This window comes from Cebus imitator, unplaced genomic scaffold (genome assembly GCF_001604975.1).
Source record: "Cebus imitator isolate Cc_AM_T3 unplaced genomic scaffold, Cebus_imitator-1.0 Scaffold369, whole genome shotgun sequence".
NCBI classification, from domain to species: Eukaryota; Metazoa; Chordata; class Mammalia; order Primates; family Cebidae; genus Cebus; species Cebus imitator.
The window spans coordinates 1610063-1626539 of NW_016107684.1; the positions used below are offsets into that span (position 1 = coordinate 1610063).

Consider the following 16477-nt stretch of genomic DNA (forward strand, 5'->3'; position numbering starts at 1 on the left):
TTCTCTTAGCTTAGAAATAGGAACCTGTTTATTTGCTTTGACAAACTCATGTTTCTTTGATTCAGCTAATGAGAGTTAACTAATGTCTGCCTCTACATTTTAACTACCATAAAATTGGGACAGTGTTTGAGATCAGAGTCACAGCAACTTTATTATGGGGCATGATTTCTCTTTTTGAAACATTTCATTGGATTAGTCTCCTTTAAACTTGTGCAAGTTTCTTTCAAGGAGATGTGATAAGAAAAGTTACATGAGAGAAGTTATATGGGATAAGGAATGGTGACATAGGAGACTTGATGACAAGACACTGAAAGAATCTACAGGTATGAGCAGGAAGTATTGTGAATAACCATGGTTAACCATGGGAATAATCACAGAGAACAGGAAAGCAATTGTCCAAAGGCCTAGGTTGAAATCTTCGCTCTCCCATTTTCTAGCTGTGTAACACTGGGCAAATTAAATTAACTTCTTTGTTTCTTCATTAATTCATCTATCATCTATAAAATGAGGGGAACAATAGGCCCTATGTGATAGGGTCGTTATAAGTATTAAAGGAGCTCACATGCATGTTAGAATAATGCTCAGTGCAGAGTAACTAACTGCTGTGTAGTTGCTGTTATTTTTAAAAAAGGAAGAGAAAAATTTTTCATTATAGACTATTGAGCTTCATCTCAACCTTCAATAAAATACTAGAGTTTATTATGATACAGATGACTGTGAGCATTTGGAAGTGAATGATCAGATCCCTGGAAGGCATTATGGATTCTCTAAGTTAATTCATGTCAAACTAAATTAATTTATTTTTCATAGGATTATTAGACTTATATACATCAGGAAGATACACAAGTTAGAGCTAAATTTCAGCCAGTCATTTGACATGTCTATTGTAAAACTCGTTTAGAAGTGATGGACAATTATAAACTGGATGATAGTATAATCAAATGAATTTGCAGCAAATTGAACATGTATAGATAAAGTATATTGATTGAGTAATCAGTGTCTGTCTGAAAGGAGATCCCATTGGCAGCCACGACAGTTTGTTTTCCATTGCTTTGTTTAGCTCTGTCATGAATAACTTGGAGGAATGCATCAAAACCATGTTTGTCAAATTGGTGGCCAACAAAGTAAGGGAAACTGAGCAATTGAAAAATAAATGGGGATCACAAAAGAACTTTGTAAGCTTGAGAAAATAACGTGTAACTAAAAAGATAAAATTTACCTGAGATCATTGTCCTTTTTTGCAGTTTTTTGGGGGGCATGTAGAAATCCAGCAGAGGAGATTTCTGGGATGAGTTTATCTGTTACTTTGGATTATCAGCTATTTGGCACTAATGAGATTTAAGCCTAAATACCTGGATTTAAACAAACACTAGTGCATTAAAACTAGTGCATTAAAACAGTGGAATGCTTATGACTGGCAAGTTTGGAAAACACACCACAGAGCTGTGGATGCAATGTCAGAAGCAAATATTGAAAGATCTGGAACTTTCAGTTGAGTGACAATGTGAGGTGGCCGCTGAAAAAGAGCACGTGTTGTATTAGGTTAATGTAATTATTGGAGATAGAAAAAAATGATTTCCCCATACTGTATTTTGATCAAGCTACAGTTAAAATATTTATCAATGGTTTTTTGCTCATTTATTTTAACGAGTGTAATTCTTAAAGATGTATTTTAAAAGTGACACTGGAAAACTCAAGAATGTTCAGAGAAGGATGATTTGGGTGGTTGTGTTTGCAAACTATTTTATATGAAGATTGATGAAGAAACTGAGGATCTATTAATCTGGAAACAAAGGGAGACTTGACCTGAACAGTGTTTAAAAATATGTGGCAACGTATTTTGTGTGTAACTTATTGAATCCCATAATTGTAAACTTATATAACAAAATTGCCTTTTGAGCTTTCATGATAAAACAGTGTTTTTATTAACATTAAATAACTGTTGTTATATTCAAAGGCAAAAACTAGGTTTATTTGATAGAAATGAAAGGAAAGCATAAATTTTACTTCAATTACAGTAAAGGTTTTTTTTTAATAATTACTAGGGTCTTAAGAAAATAGACTGCCTGCAAATTTCTATAGTAGAAAGATTTCCCTGTTTTTCATTAAAGAGAGGTTTTCCTTTGTAAAACAAGTTTTACATATCATTATTTAAATGATTCTTTTTAATTTTTTTTCAAGAACATTTGATAACTTCTGAGTGTCTCTCTTTGTTTTCTTTCTGTGTGAAAAAGGAATGCCAAGTGTTTTAAACCATTAGAAACTTACTGAGATCCAAACAAAAAGTTGCCAAAATTCCACAGGAAATTAGAATTCACTTCTCAATTGCAAAGAATTTCATCTGCAAATTCAGGGAATGACCACCTTTTTTGAAACTCCAAAAATCATTTCTTTCAGCTGTGTTCAGGTTTTATGATCCTGGGCAACTAAAATAATTTCCTTCTGATGAACATTCTATGATACCGTATATCATAGGTGCTTGAAAGTTTCAATATATGTTGTTGGATGTAAGTTGTTACTGTTGATATTCTATATTTTTGATTTGTAACAAACATAATGAGATAATTGGTCCTTTGGGATGCTCTTCCTAGGCATCTGAACAGTATCTGAAGGCATGTCATGAGGAAATGAGGCACAGTATGGTGCAGGCTTACCTGTGTATCATTGGTGAAATACATTTGGAAGCGGTCAGGCAGTGAGGGATGAGAATATGTGGCTAACCTAATTTGTAGTAGCTCGTGAAGTTTATTTAGGAAATCTCAGAGAGACTACATTTAATTCCTGTGATTTTCTGGTAGCGTTCTTCTTTGTATTGAAAAAAATCTGTTTTTCTAGGCTGCGCTCAAATGGGGCCGACCTTTTTTTTCAGCCAATAATATTAGCTACTGTTTATTAACACTCATTGCTGTAGGCAGTCATTTGGCTCATTGGAATAATAAGTGCTTTAAATTCATTATCTTATTTAGTCCTTACAATATTTTTATGAGTGAGGAAGAGAAGAAATTATAACTCAGAAATTTCTGATGTCTTATCTAACATTAGACAGCTAGTGAGTAGGGGTTCTTGGTTCATCTGATTCCAGAGCTCACAACCTTCATTATTATTCTATAAAAAGTTCCAAATATAGAATGACTCAAAACATTTCCCCAAATTAATTTGGTCTTTGTTTATTGGAGCCTATTTTGTAGTGCTAATAGTCTGGAGATATACATGTGAATGCAGACCAAGGCCCAGGATTATATGAGGCTTACAGTGAGCAGAAAGAATATCATTAAAGAGTTAACACTAATTAATGACAATTTTGACAGGTTCTATACCAAAGGAATGTATAGTTTAAACCATTATCTGAAAATTTAAGTAAATATCTGATTGTTCATATATATATATATATATATATATATATATATATATTTGTTTGTTTGTTTGCTTGTTTTGAGACGGTATTGCACTGTCATCCAGGCTGAAGTGCAGTGTTGCAATCACTGCTCACTTCAATCTCAGTTTCCTAGGCTCAAGCAATTCTTCTGTCTGAGCCTACCAAGTAGCTGGAACTATAGGCACATACCACTATGCCTTGCTTATGTTTCTTTCTTATTTTCTTATTTTCTATATTTTATAGACAGGGTCTTGCTGTGTTGCCCAAGTTGGTCTCATACTCCTGGGCTCAAACAATCTGTATACCTCAGCCTCCCAAATTGTTGAGATTACAGGCGTGAGCCACCACACCTGGGCTGATTGTTCTTAAGTGTGAAATTGCTGAACTGGGGTTTGTTAGAGCGAGAATACCTTGACTTATGGGAATCTAACTAACGCCTGATGATCTGAGGTGGAACAGTCTTATCCGGAAACCATTCTCCACCACCATTCTGTGGAAAAATGGTCTTCCATGACACAGGTTCCTGGTACCAAAAAGGTCGGGGACCACTGTATAATAGTATATAATTTTACCATAAAGTACATTTGAATAGAATAGAAAATTGTTAGTATCATCTTTAACCCTTCAACCAGCAGCCACATATGCTAGGAGTGAAGTACAACCTAACTGTAAATACTGGGCATTTGCTGAGATGCTGTCACTTTTTATGTAATTCATTTTCTCATCTGAAGGCAATCGGCAATCCAAGTTCATGTTTTATCAAAATGACATGAACCTTTGAGGTTTTTCAAGAATAGTAGAAATAGGGAATGTTAAATATATTAATTCTAGAGTCTATTATAATAATGGAAAGCCCACAGACAGGATTTAGCACATAGGAGTTGTCTAATAAATATTAGCTGCTCTTATTATATTTAAACATTGTCATCAACATCATCATGCATACAAGTCCTGTTCATCTACTCACTAGCTTTATGGCCTCAGGCCAACACAACTTTGTACATTTCAGAGAATATTAATAATACTTCTGTATGCATCTCACTAAGCTGTTTTGAGGATCAAATAAAATAATATATATTGTGGGAAGGAAGGAAAATAAAATATGTTGTATAAAAGTCGTCTGTAATTGTAAAGAGATGTATAATGGTTTATTGTTGTTATAACCCCAAAATCGTTTACCTCAGTGGCGAGGCTCTAAAGATCTGAACACTTTAATGAACTGCCAGTATTGATTAAGGGAAGACGACACATTAATGTTAGAAGAAGGGAGAAATCCTGGTCACTAATACCCACTTAGAATTCCACAAATGTAAACATCTATCATTGAAATGACACTTAAATTGTAGGGATTATTTTTTATTTTGCCATCAAATAAGTAAGCTCTCTCAGAAAGTTTTGTTTAGGGCCAGAAGGGCCAAAATTTTAATCTTTAAATGATCCCTAGTCTAATGTGTTTATCCTAGAGATACTTAGAATGAGTTTTCTGTTAAAGAGACACCAAGAAATTCTTGAGTAAGCCTTAAAATGCCTGAGCCAGTGTTCCTGGAATCCAAAAGGTACTTAAGGACCAAACGTAGGACAGAAAAATCTGTTCTTAATCTGGCCCTAAATGGATTTGGCAAATCATCTCGCTCTTTCCTTCAACTGTGTTGCAGGTGTTACAGGTCCTTTTTTGTAATTTTTTCCCCCATACTAGGACATGTAGAAGTCTAGGGGAGGAAATTTCTGGAATGAGACTATCTTGCCTCAAAATTATATGAATGTATAGTCTTTGAGATTGGCTCCGATAGAGTTAGTTAGATAAGAAGGCGGAATGTAATGGTATATTTGCCAGCTCTGTACATCTGTTTACCTCCTGTGAAAAACAGACCCACCGCTAGGAAGGCAGCTAGTTGTGTGTATGCTTTGTGTCCCAGTCATGGAGAGTACCATTTGTGGAGAGCAGTGTTGAATTTGAAACCTTTTGTGAAGTGTAGAAATGCAGAAGAAAGGAAGGAGCTGGGAATTGAAAAGACTTCAGTGTATGAGAGATGCAAGACATCTCAGAGATTGAGTGAAGTAAAATCACAAATATAACTTTAACACAAGAGAACAATTTGTTTTACAAGGAAAGAAAGGACAGTTTATGTAAAGATTGAGCATTGTGACAGAGTCTGATTTGTGAAGGGACAGTGATGTGTGACCCGTGATTTGTAATTACAATCTTGGCAGTGCTAGTTCCAATAATTCTAGCTACAGATATTCTTAGTGAAACTCTGCAGTTTTAGGGATCTGTTTTTGAGGAAATGAATTGCAAAGTGCTCAGATTTTCAGCAAAATTTTCTTGAAATGGACTAAGAAAGATTAGTTGTGAGCCAATATAAATAATGTAGGAAAGATAAAGCATGCAGCTATTATAAAGGAGAAGCAGTTTACAATATTTGTAGAAAACATGATTGTATACTCTGTGCCATTAAAGCTTAACTCAATTAACTATATAGATAATTATTCTGATTCAGTGGCATTTAGCAATAGAATATGGGAATATTATATGAAAAAAATATATTCCGAGTTGCAACTGAAAATATAAAATAATAGCTTATTACAGGTTACAGAATAAGTCTTAAGTGGAATGATGTATAAAATTCCTTCAGAATTTAATTAGATGTTTCATTGAATTCCAGTCTCAATTTTATCTGGAAAAAACGAAGAGAATAATTAGAAACTTAAGAAGGAATAATGAGAACAATGTCCTGTTCAGAGAGTGAAGTATATTATAATTTTATAGCAATTAAAACAGTATAATGCCAGCTCAGCAATTGATGGAAATATTAGGGGGACCTAGTGGGACCCCTGAACAAGCTGCAAGGACAGTGTTACGCAGTTTCTTCTGGAGACTCTTAAAATTCCCAGAAGTGCTGTTAGCCATCAGAGGCAGTAAGTAAGGGGGTCCAAGCTCTCTCATCTCCAGCTCAACATGAACAGCACTCTGCATTTGTGTGTTTTATATATTGGGTTCCCACATTTATATTTAGGTTTCACATTTTGAAAAGTTTTCATTGCCCTACTATTAAGATATGGTAGAGTATGCCTCACTAACGATGTGTGGCATATGAAACAAATTATGTTGGGGAAATGAGGCTTACTATTGGGAGGAGGGGGCAGATGTTAGTATTTCACCTTGGCACAAAAATATAAATTCCAGATGAATTAAAAAATAAGTACTTGAAAGAAACACTTGTAGGTATTTGCATGCTCTCTGGATAAAAGGAATTATTTTTAAACATTAAAGTAGTACAAGTTAATGGAAAAGCCTGATGGAGAGTTACTTGTGTAACAATGAAAAAAAAAGAAACATCTCCAGCCAAAACATCTCAAACATAAGCAACAACAAGACCAGGCAATGCCTTATGATCAAGAGATTGTTGGAGCAATGAACAGTTAGTGTAAAGTTTGGGTCTGATAGCTTAAGATGCCATTATACTTTGCCTGTGGCTTGCCCCACTTAATGTATTTGAGTATGGCTGTCTGTGAGTCTGATTCATGTCTCTGCCGTGTGTCACATTATTTTGATGGCATCAATGTTTTGTTCTGTGAAGATAATTTCTCATTATCTTTTGTTCTATTAATATTTACACAGCTCAATCAGTAAAGCTTGTTTACACCCAGAAACCTCTCCTTCTCTGTGTCTGTTCTCTGTCTTGCAGGAATTGAGGGTGGCTTCTGGTGTTTTGTGTGGCTTCATCATTTCCTTCCTGCCTCTCATCCACTTCATGATGTAATTCTTGGCACTTTTACTTCCTTTGTAGAGTAGGATGTGATGTCATAGAGAAGGGGACAGGGCTATCCAAATTCTCTCAATTGCTGGGAGGAGCGGCCCAGGTGTGCTGAGGGGCCTGTACTCAGGAAGAGAAACAGGGAATCCTCCACAGTGAGTAACCCCAATTTCAAGTGCACCCAAATTTCTGTTTAAACATTGTCCAGTACACTGGAGTTTCTTCTTTGGCCCTTTCTAGATTTAATCAGTTTGCCTTTAGACATTCCCAGTTCAGCTCAATTTTCCTCCTTTCTCTCCTTCCTCCTCTCCTTCTCCTCTTTCGCCATCCTATGCCTTTCCCCCCCAGTTTCCCCTCTTCCTTGCTTGCTTCCTGTGTGTCTGTGTCTATTGACCTCCTGTCCATATCTTTTATGAGAGACCCATTGCCTTTCATTTGAGGCAGTGCCCTCCCTGTATATAGTCCATGTGAACACAGCATCTCCTTTCAGTAATTCATAATTATGTACTGTTCTACTTACAGTTCTTATTTTAAAACTTCTGTCCGCTTTTTGTTTTCATATCAGCTTCTTCCTCTTTTCCGTGTGCTCTCTATTCTTTCCCCCTTTTCAGCTCTATTATGTGGTTTCCTTATTGCCTTTTTCCCAATATGTTTATATTCTCCTTCCCTATACAACTTTGCCTATATTTCTATTTCCCCCTTTTCCAGTTTTCAGTTCAGCTCTACAGTGTCCTCTGGAAGGACCATCTTCCTTCTTTGCCATTGCCATACTTGTTGCCATACCCTTGTAGTGTGGCTCATACTTCTGTATTCTTTAAAGAATTTCCAACTATGAGTAAGGAAGGGGATGATCAGGATAGGGAAAAATGGGAAATTTCCTGGGAATTGGAAAGGAGAGAATAGGAAAGTGTCTGAAAGGTTAGAAGGGGCAGGCTGTGTGCAACGCACTGAAGGGCCTTGATGAACAGAGCCTTCACTTGTGATCAGTTGTAATTTGGTTATTGACAATATAAGAGATAACAGAGCCGGTTTGAACAGATTTGGAAGCCTTTTCAAGTTTACATTTTTAGAATGATTCTGTTAATTCTTAATAATTATGATTCTTCTAGTAAATAATCACAGATCAGAACTCTAGTGTCTTTGAGTTACAAGAGGCCATGACCTGGGCATGAAGCTCCTGCATAGCATCTTTAATTAGGTGTCCTCAACCCTTGGAGTAGGTCATTGTGAAGATGTATGTAACTTGTTTCTTGTACCCAGATGTGGTATCTGTAGTTCATGTAGGTGCACAGTAGGGGCACTGCTGCTTACTGTTTCCACCACATGGAGTTAAGTCCCTGGAAAAAATAAAGGAACCTGATTTCCAGGGCTGATGGTCTAAGACCTGTGTAAATAATCAACTATGTCCTGTGTCTTCCCTACCCTCTGTTTAAAAGAACCCTTTTTCACAAAAGATAAGTAAGGCAGAAGAGGAGAGAAAGAGATTGGGACTGAGTTCATACAATTGAGATAGGCTGAATGGGACGAGGAAAGGGCTTATTTGAAATTAATTGGAAAAGGCAGAGGAAAGGAAACTGAGCTGAACTGGAAAACACACTGTAATGAGTTACTTGCGTTCCTGTAGGCTTCTTTCAACATTTTGGCCATGAATCCAGTGAGGCTGTTTGTGACCAGCACTCTGTTCTCTTCTATTGGTAGTATTCAGGCTCCATGATTCCAGGGACCTGGAATCTTAGGAAACATTTTAACAGCCTGAAAATATGACTTTTACCGTAAAATATTAGAAACGTTTTAAATACGGGAAACTATATGCATTTGTTAACTTGGTTTCTTTAGGTTTCACATTTCTTTTTTGGTGTGTATGCCTTTGTGACATTTTTGAAGGATGGCCCCTTTATGTTGCAGTTATTTCTGATTTAAATGTCCAAAAAAATTACATTCTCCCTTTGGGCACCTGACCTGTATGATGGAATGTTACTTTGATGTAAAAGCCCCTTCCTCTGTAATAAAATAAGCAGAGAATGCATGATTCAGGTACATTTTTTGTTTTGTATGCTGCCATGTAATAATCTAGGAATATTATGTTTATATTTTAGGCACTAGAAAAACACCCCAACTCACCAATGACAGCAAAGCAGATATTGGAAGTCATTCAGAAAGAAGGGTTAAAAGAAACAAGGTCAGTATCCATATTTAAAACATTTTCTGTTTTCATTTAATAATTGCCACTCATTGCTAAGCCATAGGTATATCTAGATTTTGATATTGTAGTTGATTGTGAATTAAGTACCCACAAATTCTTTTTTAATGGATAAATAGATGTAATTCAAGATTTCCTTGGACCTGCCTGTTACCTTAATAAATTACGTTAGATGGATTGATACAGGAGGTGCTTTCTTAACAAAGAGCAGCACTGTGTGACTTGGTCCCTCATTGAAGTTACTCCTGTCTCTCTTTCTTGTAAGAGGAGATTGTGTTTTTGAAACCAAGTGGTCAAAGAGAAACACTTTTACAGGCTTAATAGGTAGATCCTAGGATATAAAGATGAGCTCACTTTGATAAAATTTAGTGCCAATAAATGTGGTTGAAAGTCTGGTCCTCTTATATTTAAGAACTCTATTTGGAGCATCCTGTAACAGCTGTTCAGCCTAATATTTATCCTTTTAAAATGTACAGTTTAGTGGTTTATGTTATATTCCCAAAGTTATACATCATCACCATATCAAACTTTAGAACATTTTCATCACCCTAAAATGAAGCCCTGTACCCATAAGCAGTTACTCCCTATCCCAACTACTCTTGCCTCTGGCAGCTGCTGGTCTACTTTCTGTCTCCATGGACTTGCTGTTCTGGACATTTAATGTAAGTGGGATCATATAATATGTGGCCTTTTGTGAAAGGCTTCTTTGACTTAACATAATGTTTTCAACGTTTACTCTTGTAGCGTATATCAGGACTTCATTGCTTTTGGTTGCCAATCAATATTTCAGTGATGATTCTTTATTCTTATTTAGGTATTCATTTTACAATTTTGGCTTTAGATAGCACATTAGGGTCATATAGATGATATTACTTAAGGAGAAAGGGTTTACTATAGGATAAAACAACTATGATATTGTCATATGTAATCAGTCGTGTATATGTAATCAGCCATGTTACATAGAATGGATTCATATACATGAGTTGTCCACCTGTAAGCCATTTAGCATACAGTAGTTGCAACTTGATGAAATTAAACCTACTTAATTACCTTTTGGATGTTTTCATTGATGTGGATATAGAAACTGCTAAGAGAAATAAATATCCTTCTGAGGCTGACTTTTCCTAAAAAATAGGTTTCATCTATAACTCCTATAATTTTAATGTGTGGGTAACCTCAGCCTCTAGCTATTTAAAATGTATCTTTTACAAGGCAGGTCTGTGGACATCATAATTTACTGGGTACAGGATATCTGTGCTCAAATTTTCATTTTTATTTTGGAGACTTTTTTTCCTGCCTACTCTGTAGAAATAGCCTAAGATGATATAACTACATTGTGTTTGCACTAATCGTTCCCCCATGAAGAGGAGGCAGCAGTGAGCAGATTAGTTGCTAACAGTGCTTAACAACTCTGTTAAAGAAGATCCTGTTTTAAGCCAAATGTCAGCTTAAGGAGTTAGGGAACAAAATCAGAAAAATGGGAGATTAATTTTCTTCTTGTACCTGTCAATAACCCTGAAAATATTTATGACATTTAGAAACCTCTGAAAATAATTGTGCCACAGCCAGAAGAAAAGAGGGGCTAAAAATCTAAGGATGTCAACTGTCTTATGTGGGCTTTGTTGCCAGAGGAATCTGCCAACATGACATAAAAAGCACCTCTTAAAAGTAGACATTTGAAATTCGTTCATTAAGATATTCTTCTCCACAGGAGTGACTGCTGTTATCAGTTGTTATGAAGCTTGAGATATAAAAATTCCTGTACCATGGCTCACAACAACATTTTAACTATACTTGTTATCATTATAGCATTACTCCAAAGTTTTAAAAACGGTGGTCCTTCCAGAATGATATATAAAAGAGGAATCAGCATTCATAGTTAACAAATACAAGCAAATTTTAAAAACCAACTTCTTCAAGAGGAAAGAACATTGAAATGGGAAGCATAACCCCCTACTCCTCTAAATGCAGTCCCTCTCTTCACTTTACCCAATGCACTGTTGTGTCCTGTAGGGAAAAAAAAATGTTCTTTGTTACAAATACTGATTAACCAGTACAGTATTAGTGAAAGTAACTGTACACAGTTATCAGTTTGAATAGGAAAGAGAAAGGCGAACAAAGAGAACACAGTTAAATTTTTCTTCTATGAAACTGCTCTGCATCGAGTGGCCTCAGACTATTTTGTGCTCCTATTTGTTTTTTTCATTCTATTTCTTTAAATTTTCCCCTTTTTGTCAATGGGTAATCCATTACTTACGGCTCATGCATCTCTGCTCACTGTTTTCTTGTTTTCTAGTTCTAATTTTCTTATTAGATTCACCTTGAAAATAAACATATATAGCTTCTGAGTGAGTTTGGGATTGCCCTGTATGTATGTATGTTGTATCAAGGAGTATGTATGTCAGATACTGACATTTATTTTGCTTACTTAATGTACTGTTTTGCTACTTTCCAAGTTCTTAAATGTTTTCCTAATATTTAAGGTAGTTGAGTAAATGAAGTGTAACTGTTATGTATTTTTCTTAAGTAAAGTTTAGAAATTCCACCTTCATGAGGTCAAACATAGCTGATTGATTTCTGGGTATTTACTAATGATGTGTTTCAAGAATTGCACATTGATAATATGCCCGATTAAATACAGGGAAGTTACTTGCGAAGTTACTAATATGGCCATAACCTTCTGGTGGTCTTTTCTATGGATGACAGGTAACGTTTTAATGGTCCTTCCCCAAACCGTCCAACACTGTACCTAGCGTTTCTAGACAAGAGAAGATATGATCTTCAGCCATCATCATTCCAACCTGTACTCAAAGCAAGGCCATTTGTTTCATGTACTGTGGGGCCCATCTATGTGCCAGACAGGTCTCAGATAGCCTTGACCTCACTGTACTGTAATTTTGTCTTTGTATGTGTTCCCTGCCTGTGTGTGAATTCCTTAAGGGCAGGGTACCTAACGCTTCTGGCTCTCAGCAGATACTCAATAAATAGTTGTTTAGTCAATAATCTTCATTCTTAATAAAGGTTAATTTCATTGAGAATTTCATTGTTAATTTGCTGGTGCTTAGTAACGACTTTGGCTTGCATTCAGAGATAGAAGCTTCTTTTTAACATTACATGTTGTATTTTTTATGATACATAATAGTTGTTCTTTTTAACATCTAAAGAAACCTAACAGTTTTGTGGAAATCCCATTAAATATATGTGTGCTAATAGTTTGCAGCAGATTATCTGTGAACAAGTCAAGTTGTGGTGCTGTTGCTTGTTTTCAAACACTGTGAAAGCCACTGGTTTAGACTTGTAACTTACAGTAGAAAAAGTACGTTAATAATTTTGGCAAAACTAGTGAGAATATTTGAGTGTATTCAGTATATATGTTGTTATTTGACTGAGATGAAATTTCACATTGTATACTGTATTTTCCTCTTTACAAGTGACACTTTAAATCTCATAATTTTCATGTAGACATGATAAAAATAGGCCAACTTTTTTACATCATGTTCTGTGTATCATCTTCATATTGTTGGTGAAATGTGTAGAGTATGATTAAATTCTAGGAAAAGCCAGAATGAAATAGGCACTTTTCATGTGGTGTAAAAAAAGAATATGAATATAATAAATTGGCAGAAGATGTGTGGTTTTGTTGAAAAAAATAATATGATCATAGCATGATTTTTTAAGACCCAGTTTTCTTTTTTATGAAAATGCTCTTGGTAATTTTTGCTTTCCTTTTATATAATAGGATAGAAGATTTTATTAATGTCATTTTATTCTGGTCAATCTGTATACTTGCTTCACTGATTCTGAGTATTTTTAGGGCTTCTGTTCTTTTACATTTATTGGTTGTCAATAGTTGATCAGTCAGAGTGTTTTGGAAGGGTTTTCAGATGATTGGAATTATATAATCAAATAGCCATGCTGTTCCTATAGATGGGATTAAAATGTGATTATTCCAGTCTACTGCTTTTGTGGATGGATATTTGATATTCCTCTTCGGACTTCTTAGGTAAACATCCCCACTTCCTTCCTCAGGGAGTTAGGGTGCTGCCATAGAATATGTTCTTGTCTGCAGTAAGTGAAAATATTTATGTAGAAAAGAGGAGTAAGTCTAGTTACAGTGTTGCTTTGGCTGTTTTGGGGGTCATCCCAATTCCGCTTTCTGTTTTTGATGTGCTTGTTCAGCAGTTATCATTCCTTTACAAAAATAACTACTGTATGGGGTTTTTCATGCCTGAGGATGTGTTTTTTGATGCCATGGCTTATGTAATTTTTAAAGTGATGCTTCCAAAGAATTGTGTGCTCTGTTATAGTGACATATCCAGGGGCCCCAAGGTCATGGAGTAAGGCTTCCAAGACTTACATAGTGAGAGCAAAACAACCATTCATCAGTGAGGACTAATTTTTTATGTGCTGGGCATTATCATTATAAGATACTTGTCATTAATGTAGCATGAACTGTGATTTAGTTTTTATATTATTTAGTAATAGGCAAATAGTTTATAATGGAGGTGAAGTCATTATACACACACACACACACACACACACACACACACCACAAAGCAATTAAGAAAATCTCTGTTGGGTTGAGGGCAAGACAGTATTTATGAGGTACATTTTAACAATAGTAGAGATGCCATACTCTATATTAAAAAGCTGTGTTAAATTTCATCAACTGTTTACAGAGAAGCATCCTATGATTATGTATTCCAGTAGGGACACTTTAAAAAGTTTTATAAACAGTATCGTATTTAGTATTCCTCAGAATATGGACATATTTTAGATTTCTTGATGTGGAACATGCATTTGACATCCCAGATTTTGTCATTATTCTACTATCAATGAGAATTTTTTATTCCACTGATAATTCTTAAATTTATGTTTACCTTGTTTTGTTTAAGGCTTTTTATGTTTTCTGTTTTGCAGTCTCTGTTATGATATGCTAAAATTAGGCTCTCCACTTTGTATTGTGGCTTATTAAAGATGTTGCATTTCTTAGGGGGATAACATGTCAGAAATTCTATTACCATGTATAGTGACAAACAATAAAATTTCTTGGCATTGCTCTTGGTGAGATTTACGTTGCTAATTAGTGCTTTAGGAGATGATTCTTTCTTGCTGCTGCAATGTTTTGCCTAGAGATAAGAAATAAACGCAAGTAATTTCTACTGCAAAATCAATTCTTATCTGCAGACTCCATGTTGGCGTCCTTCCTCTAATACTGAAATGGTGGTCTAGTTTGTTTGTGTTGGGCATTTTAGAATTACAGTGTTAGCTCACAGTGTCATCCCTGCCATTTGTTATCATCTAATTCTCTCATTGTGTAAATGGTATGCACAGTCAGCTACTTAGAGAGGGATGTATGAGACAATGGTGTTATTAAACAGAAACATAGGGCAATTTGCATATATTTGTGTGTGTACATGTGTATAAGCAAGCTTCGAGAATAATCTAGTTCTTAGTTGACATAAAATTTTACTTGTCATCATTACTCAGATTAGAAATCTCAATCAGTGCCATTCTTAACTCCCTTCTCCTATATCGTCATGGCCAGATGGTTCTGGGTAGTGTTAGTTTTCCTTCCTAAGCACATCTTTCTTTCTGTGTACCATACTTTTTGGAATTCTTCAGACACTTATAATTTCTTACCTGTGTTATTGCATTATCGTCTTATCTGGTCATCTTACCCCCAGTCTTTCCCCTTTACAAATCTATTTTATTTTCTCAAAACCAACCGCAGTTCATATTAGCATTTCTTAATAGAGAATCCATAATCCAGGCATACATTGAAGATATTGCAGGTTTGATTCCAGACCATCCCAAAAAGGAGAATATTGTAATAAAGGGAGTCACACAAATTGTTTGGTTTCCCAGTGCATATAAAAGTTGTGTTTATGGACTATAGTCTTTTGGGTGTGCAATAATAGTATTATGTCTGAAAAACAGTGTGCATACCTTAATTAAAAAATACTTTATGCTGGAAATGGTGGCTCATGCCTATAATCCCAGCACTTTGGGAGGCCAAGGAAGGAGGATTACTGATCCCAAGAGTTGGAGACCAGCCTGTACAACAACAAAAACAGTGAGACGCTGTTTCTACAAAAAATAAAAATTAGCCAGACTTGGTGGTACATTCCTATAGCTCCAGATATTAGGGAGGCTGAAGCAGGAGGATCACTTGAGCCGATATGGTCAAGGCTGTAGTGAGCTGAAATGGTGCCAATCAAGCCAACCTGGGTGACAGAGTGAGAATCTCTCTAAAAATAATGGTAACAATCATCTGAACCTTCAGCAAGTCCTAATCATTTTGCTGGTGGAAAGAGTCTTGTCTTGATGTTGATGGCTGCTAACTGATCAGGATGGTGGTTGCTGAAGGATGGAATGGCTGTGGCAATTGCTTAAAGTAAGACAACAGTGAGGTTTTCTGCATTGATTAACACTTCCATTTTTTGAAAGATTTCTGTAGCATGCAATGCAATTTTATAGCATTTTACCTGAAGTAGAACTTTCAAAACTGGAGTCAGCCCCCTCAAACCATGCTGTTGCTTTTTATCAACTAAGTCAATGTAATATTCTAAATCATTTATTTTTATTTTGACAGTGTTCACAGTATATTCACCAGAAGTAGATTTTATCACAAGAAACTACTTTCATTGTACATCCATAAAAAGCACCTCCTGACCTGTGAAAGTTTTATCATGAGATTGAAACAATTCAGTTACAACTTTGGGCTCCACTTCTGATTCTAGTTCTCTTGCTGTTTCTGCCACACCTGCAGTTACTTCCTCTACTGAAGTGTTGAAGTGGCTCAGAATCCACTTCATCCACACTCTTGTTAATGTTGCTATTTTGACCATCTCCCATGAATCAAAAATGTTCTTTTTTTCCCCCCATTTATTTTATTTTAGGTTTTGGGGTACATGTGAACATGCAAAATTGTTGCATAGGTACAAACGTGGCAGTGTGATTTGCTGCCTTCCTCCCCATCACCTACATCTGGCATTTCTCCCCTTGCTATCTCTCCCCAGCTCCCCACCCCCCACCGTCCCTCCCCTATTTCCCCCCAACTGACCCCAGTGTGTAGCGCTGCCCTCCCTGTGTCCATGTGTTCTCATTGTTCAGCACCCGCCTATGAGTGAGAACATGCGGTGT

The 16477-nt window shown here is 35.9% G+C and overlaps 1 protein-coding gene across 1 annotated transcript in view; it reads left to right on the plus strand.

Moving 5' to 3' along the window:
- ASXL3 (ASXL transcriptional regulator 3) overlaps positions 1–16477 on the plus strand; it is a 171538-nt gene that overhangs the window by 20467 nt on the left and 134594 nt on the right. Inside the window, 1 exon segment of the mRNA XM_017507138.2 lies at positions 9228–9310. Within this exon segment, the coding sequence (XP_017362627.1) occupies positions 9228–9310 (83 nt within the window).